The sequence below is a fragment of the Sinocyclocheilus rhinocerous genome, unplaced genomic scaffold (genome assembly GCF_001515625.1).
Source record: "Sinocyclocheilus rhinocerous isolate Xijiao unplaced genomic scaffold, SAMN03320098_v1.1 scaffold934, whole genome shotgun sequence".
In the NCBI taxonomy this organism is placed as follows: domain Eukaryota; kingdom Metazoa; phylum Chordata; class Actinopteri; order Cypriniformes; family Cyprinidae; genus Sinocyclocheilus; species Sinocyclocheilus rhinocerous.
The window spans coordinates 753,644-760,957 of record NW_015658752.1 but is presented as its reverse complement, the minus strand read 5'-3'; the positions used below and the strand labels follow the sequence as shown (position 1 = coordinate 760,957).

Here is a 7,314-nt window from a genome sequence, read left to right as displayed (position 1 = left end):
TTTATTTTAATTCATATTTAAGAAATTTGAAATCATTTGAAAATGGATTAAAAAATACATTTGTAAAATAAACATACTTATACTTTAGATGTCAAAGTATTTTCCACAAATAAATTAATATTTAATACAAATATAATTAAAAAGGAAGTAAACTGTAACCAACAGAGCACTCAGTATTCTGGGAAGTTTGTGTCGTGTGCATTAGGAATCATATTTTTTCAAATAAAGCCAAGGTAACACTCATTTTACATACAGCACACAATGAAAATGATATGAATATGACAGTGGGCAAATTAATAAAGTGCAGCATAATTTGAAATCGGGAATTTAATGTTTAAAGCATTCAATTTGCACAGACCGAAAATCACGCAGGGAACACGCGATCATGCAGGTCACATGCACACTTCACAAGATTTCATAACTGGATTCGACTAAATCTGCAAGGTTTGTGAAATTAAATTGTCATTAGCCATTCAAAGATTTGTTTAGACAGAACTGTTAACGACGACAGCGAACAAGAGGGAGAATGTGAGCACTGTGTGCTCAGGCACTGCCGTTCTCAGCACCGTCAAAATAAAAGTTTGGCGCGCCGTCAAAATAAAAGCCTCGAACGCATCGGCCAAACAGAAAAACTTATCGGCCGATACCGATATTTGAAAAATGCCAAATATCGGCCGATATATCAGCCTTGGCGATATATCGGTCGACCACTACCATCCATCCATCCACACACTGATCCGCCCTAACTTTCCTCGATGCACTAATAAGAGTTCATGAGCACAGTAGTGATGTCTGATTCATAGATTACTTGTTCTTTTGAGTTCAGTCTTTTCAATGAATCAGTTGATCCAGTTCACAAAGCCGGTCTGAATGATTCATTCATGAGTCAATTAGTCTCTTAGTTCCAGCTAAATCAGAACTGATTCAGATGCATTATTTAAACACAGGCTTTGCACGCAGGTTTCCAGAGCCGGTTTCCATCTGCTCACATTCAAGCACAGCGTTCCTCGTCCCGGGGTTAAAGACGCCACCTGCATTATTTATCTTCTCGGTAACCTGTCTCATTGCAGGAGTTTCAGTGCTAGATGCGAACACTTGGCAGGACCTCTATGCAGAACAGGCCAAACTGGGATCTTGAAACATGTTATTCCCTACTGAGTGAAACCACAGAATTGTTGGTGATTTTAAAATGTTATTTAAATTTTAATATTGAAGATTTTCATGTATTTTCATGCACTTTTTATTGGGTTAATAACTTTCCTAGAGATGCTGTCTTTGATTGTACAGTACTGTGTTCAATTTGGATGTGGGATATTCCTACTTTGATATGCATACAGAAACAGAATTGATGTTGTTTAATGATCAACAAAGTAATAACAACAATTTACAGAGGAAAAATAATGCCATGCGGTGCTAGAATTTGTTGAGAGAGGATAACTTGCACATCTTTTTATGCACATTCTAAACAGGTTTTATTACATTCAAGTTTAAACTTTTACTGTAAACAATGATATTATCAACAAGTTGATATGTTCAAATGTTTTTCCATTACTTTAACTGATCAAAAATAAAAGTTAACCAATTTCGAGATTCAATTTCATTTTTAAGTTAGTGTAATATAATTTAAGTTTAAATTACTTGTACAGTCAGTTTTATTATGCTTAAAAATGTATGGCAGCTTAATTTGTTGTTTGACTAAAATGACTTAAATCAGATTTGATATCTCTAACTTCTGACTATATACTTCCATTGTGCTCGGAAAATGATGTATCGGAAACAGAATTGCTACATTTTGCTGTTCTCAAGTTTTCAACAAAAATAGCAATATTTACAGAGTAAAAATTCTGCCAGACAGTGCTGAAATTTGATCAGAGAGGATCATTTACTGTGAATTACACATCTGTCTATGCAAACACTTGCTAAACATTTGGTAGGTTAGGGAACGAATTAGCATATTGAGGGAACGAAATAGTAATCGTGTGCACGTTTTAGTACATCGAGGGAACGAATTAGCATATTGAGGGAACGAAATAGTAATCGTGTGTACGTTTTAGTACATCGAGGGAACGAATTAGTAAATCGTGCGCACAATTTATAAATCGAGGGAACGAAATAGTAATCGTGTGCATGTTTTAGTACATCGAGGGAACAAATTAGTAAATCGTGCGCACGATTTATGTATTTTTTCTTGCATGTCATGTGCGGGGCTCCGTAATATTGAATGTCATGAAAAGGCTGACAATTTAGATGTAATTTTTTTCGCCAAGCTCCAGGTGAAACCAAGAATTGAAGAGAAACAGCATGCAGATGACGTATAGCTAATTTGGTCAAAGCCAATGCAAACAGCATTATTGCAGTATTGCAGTGAAGATCTGTCCGTTCACTGCAGTAACGCTATGGGAATTAATTAGTATGACATATAACAGTAGTCTAACTCTTCCAGATGGCTGCTTCTAAACAGATGCTTTCCATTCAGTCATTAAACATGCATTTAGGGTTGCAGGAGCTGAATAATATTTAATGATAAAGTGGAATAACGAGCTCCCCCACACATCACTCTCATTACTATTGAAGGTTGCTCATTATCAAGGCACAATTTTTGAAAAGAGTGTTAATAATTAATCTGTCAAGCCCACGGTGTAGTGGGATGGTAAAACTTAGAGCTGGAAACAAACGAGGGCAGTAAAATCTCATATTATTAATGAAACAAATTGTTCGGACTCTAGATTCTAATTGGATAAGCCATGTTTAAATCTATAAAATGCCGATAAACACACACCTGTAACTGCATAATAAAGGATTTCTATTGTAATATATTTTAAAATGTAATTTATTCAAAGCTGAATTTTCAGCATCATTACTCCAGTCTTCAGTGTCACATGATCCTTCAGAAATCATTCTAATCAATAAGCTGATGAAACATTTCTTATTATCAATGTCGAAAACAGTTGTGCTGCTTCATATTTTTGTGCAAACTGATACTTTTCTTCAGGATTCTTTGATGTATAGAAAGTTCAAAAGAACGGCATTGATTTGAAATAGAAATTCAAATGAATAGACTTTTGTAACATTATAAATGCCTTTACTGTTACTTTTGATCAGTTCAATGCATCCTGTTTTTGTCTTCATAAGCTTTTATCAAAATCTAATAATTCACATTTCAAGTTACAAAGTCCCAGCCTACATTTTTTTCTTGTTAAATATCCACTTTTAATTGCATGTTAGTAAATGGGTTACACATTTTACTTCATGTTCTCTAATGCACATATTGTGCTTTAGTGCACTTGCATGGTTCATAAATTCATAAGCATGTACTAAACTAACTCTTGTTTGTGATTTCCAGAGCGAACCATAGAAGACCATGAGTCGGTTATGGAGGTTCAGTCAGGCTGGGAAATGGACTCACACTGCTGTCTGTACTTCAGGAAGAATTATGCCAAATACGAGTTCTTCAAGAAGCCTCTTGTAAGTGTGTGCGTGTGTGTATCGGGGCACTTGCAGCCCTGCTAATGTATAATTGATTTGCTGAGGTTTAGCCAAACATCCAGGGTTACCTATTCAAGGTCATTAACGATTGAAACAGAGACACATAATAGGGCTCTTTAATTGTACTGGTTAAGAATTCAAGGTAATGCCTAAATAATCAAGTACAGATCACTAACTCCTGTGATTTTAAAGGTGACGGATCCTAATACCAGATTTAACAAAGGTGCTTTAAGTGGTTTCTTTTATAGTATCTGTAAAATGCTCCTAATACCTGACAGATTTCATTGAAATAGATGTCAAATAGGTGAAATTGCACGTCTCTATTACAGAAATAGACAGTAAACAATAAAAATGGTATGAAATGTACCTGTATTGTATTTGTATTTATACAGTATGTGGGTAATTGCAGGACTTTTTCCCAGAGCACATGGTGTCTATATCCAGTGAAACCAATGGAATCATGAACCACTCACAACTTATACAGGTGAACATCTTCATCTTATGCTGTTATTGTTATTAAAGGCGTACAGAGTCATTGTTTCTTCTGCTAGTTAGTTCTTTTGGACATTATACAGGCACATACACAATGTGGATATAGCATCACACATACTGTAAACAAGAAACAAAAGTTTTGTTAAAACGTTCAGTTCACAAGCATATGTGTCATATAATCAGGGTAGGTTATATTTCTCTCTAAAAAAAACAAAAACAAAAAACGAATAGGTAAATAAATAAATAAAATTTTGCTTCAAGAAAATGAGGACCATTAAGAATTTTTTCTTTTGTTGCGTATTTTTTATTTGTATTTATTTTATTTACATTTTTTTACATTTATGCTTATATTTATATTACAAACACTCAGTACCATAATACATTTTACTTTACTGTAATTTGTATATATATGTTTGTAAATAATTTATATATTATTTTATTTAATTTTCTTAATAAAATAACTCTATTTATTATTATTAATAATTTCTAATTGTTGCTTTAGTATCACTTTTTATTATTATTTTGATTTAGTTTATTTTTTATTTTCATTTTTCATTTAAGTCATTTTGTTGTTTGTTTTTGTCATTGTTATTATTATTTTTTAATAAGTCTGTGTAGTTTTTATTAATATTTATTTCAGTTTTAGTTAATTTAGTACATATGATTGCAGATGAGAAATGTTGCCTTGGCCACTTGCTGAAATATAATGTTTATTTTTTAATATTTTATTTCAGTTAAAGTTTTTTTTTTTCTAGTAACAATTTTTTTTTATTTTATTGTTTTACATTTAATTAACTGTAATAACCCTGATCGATAGGCAAATTCAGGTTGTATTAAAAATAATAATAATTAAATGAATAATTAAAGGTAATACATTATTATTATTATTATTATTGTTGTTGTTGTTATTATTGATAGTTCCCATTGTAGTTCTCACTGTAATTGATTGAGAATATTTTTGTTTAGGTTTTTTTTGTTTTTGTAAGTTTGAGTGTGTCATATCTGATGTTTCTACTGCAGACCTTTCTCAGCTCCAGCTCTTGTCCTGAGATTCACGGGTTCCTTCACGCCAAAGAGCATGGCAGGAAGTCGTGGAAGAAGTTCTACTTTGTGTTAAGAAGATCAGGACTCTACTTCTCCAACAAGGGCACATCAAAGGTGGGTGGAGATGGGTCACGTTCTGCTCTCCACCTCTGATCTCAGTGCCACAGAGTCTGCAGGGATTAGCTTTAATCGTTCACAATACCACTTGCTCTTACTATTAGAATTCCTTAAAGGTGAGCTGCGTGTCTGAAATGCGTCTTGAGTTGCGAGATTATGCTGAATATCACGGGTTCATTCAGGTGCTGAGGTTCTGACTCTTATCTGATGAGCCTCGTTACTAGATGAGATATAGTCAGATCTAACAGTGCAGCTTTATGGGGCTTAACTCAGTAAAACTGGTCGAGCCGGATTTGTGTAACACTCCTGGTATGCCAAGAGCTGAACCCTTCAAAGTCACACAACAGGTGAGCTGTGTACTCGCACACTACTGTGCCAGCCTGCTCTGCCCTCGCTCTTTTGCTTTCCCTTTTTTTGTTGTATTTGCCACAATAGAGCTTCTGTTCAGGACACAAGAGGAGCTCGCTCTCCACTTCATGATATCGGGCTGTTTCTATGGGCACTTTTACAAAATAAACTCTCATGAAACACTTTTCATACTCTCACTACTATATTTATTGTGTCCACAAACACTGGGCATACTGTATATGCATCAAAGGAGAATTCTGTGAGATTTTGTTTCACCACATTTAAGCATTTTTGGATTGAAAAGCGTGGCATCTTTGCTTTGTCTTTCTTAGGCAAGTTTCATAGCTGGCGTTTTATGTATCTTAACTGCATATGGTAGTTTTCAAAATGTAAGTTATGCTGGCTCATATTGATGTGGATACAGCATCACACAAAAATAAGAATAATAACAATAAATTATATTAAAATACTAGAAAATGCTTCAAGAAAATAAGGACCATTAAGATTTTTTTCTATTGTGTTTTCTGTTATAATTTATGTATAATTGTTTTGTTATTGTTAAATGTTAAATTAATTGTGACCCTGGACCACAAAACCAGTCATAAGGGTCATTTTTCCATCTGAAAGCTGAATAAATAAGCTGTCCATTGATGTATGGTTTGTTAGGATCGGGCAATATTTGGCCGAGATACAATTATTTGAAAATCTGGAATCTGAGGGTGCAAAAAAATCTAAATATTGAGAAAATCACCTTTAAAGTTGTCCAAATGAAGTTCTTAGCCATGCATATTACTAATCAAAAATTACGTTTTGATATATTTACGGTAGGAAATTTACAAAATATCTTCATGGAACATGATCTTTACTTAATATCCTAATGATTTTTGGCATAAAAGAAAAATTGATAATTTTGACCCATACAATGTATTTTTGACTATTGCTACAAATATACCCCAGCGACTTAAGACTGCTTTTGTGCTCCAGGGTCACAATTGTTAAATTAGATCTATTGTTAAAAAATCTAATTATTATTAATAATTCTTAATTCTTTTATTAAGGTTTTAATATTAATAAAATGTTAATATTAATAATTGAATGAATGGTAAAAAATAATATTTCTACCCCTAAAATAAGGATTTTTTTTCTATTGTATTTTCTATTATAATTTATATATCATTTTAATTTTTAAAATAAAATTATATTATTAATAATTATTGTAAATGCGCACAATTATTTTCATTGCTAAATTTGGCCAAATAGCAGCTTGACATTTAATAAATTTTTTCACAAGTGAAATTTGATATTCTCTCAAGCGTTTCACTGGCACTGTCATATTAACTTAAAAAAAAATATTAGAAACAAAACTGTCGGTCATGATGGAAATGACGTAACAACTGGGACGGTCATAATTGATGTTAAAATGATGTATTACATTTTATTGAATTATTAAATTCATTTGGTATATTATTTAATTTAATTAAATTATTTTCTTTATATTTTAAAAAAAATTATTTCATTTATTTATTATATACAATTAAATAATAATTCACATCTGTATAATTCATTTTCAAACAGTTTAGTTTTTTAGTTTTATTATTAGAAAGTTTAATACTATTTTTTAAAAGTAGTTTAACATTTTTATTTATGCACATTTGAAAAGTACCTTGATATAACAAAAAGAGAGATTTTTAAATGTGTATTTCATATGTTATGATATTCAAAATTAACATAAAACATAAATGTGCCAGTATTGAAGGAACACCTGAGTGATTTAATTTAGCCAAGCGATCAGACCAGATTCTGCTCTTCTTTATATATATATATATT

The 7,314-nt window shown here is 32.1% G+C and overlaps 1 protein-coding gene across 2 annotated transcripts in view; it reads left to right on the top strand.

The window, feature by feature from the left end:
* LOC107722903 (growth factor receptor-bound protein 14-like) overlaps positions 1-7,314 on the top strand; it is a 74,431-nt gene that overhangs the window by 53,090 nt on the left and 14,027 nt on the right. For both annotated transcript variants that reach the window (XM_016531403.1, XM_016531402.1), the window contains exons 4-6: positions 3,344-3,465; positions 3,896-3,970; positions 4,999-5,136. In XM_016531403.1, coding sequence (XP_016386889.1) covers positions 3,344-3,465; positions 3,896-3,970; positions 4,999-5,136 — 335 coding nt within the window. The remainder of the gene's footprint in view (positions 1-3,343; positions 3,466-3,895; positions 3,971-4,998; positions 5,137-7,314) is intronic.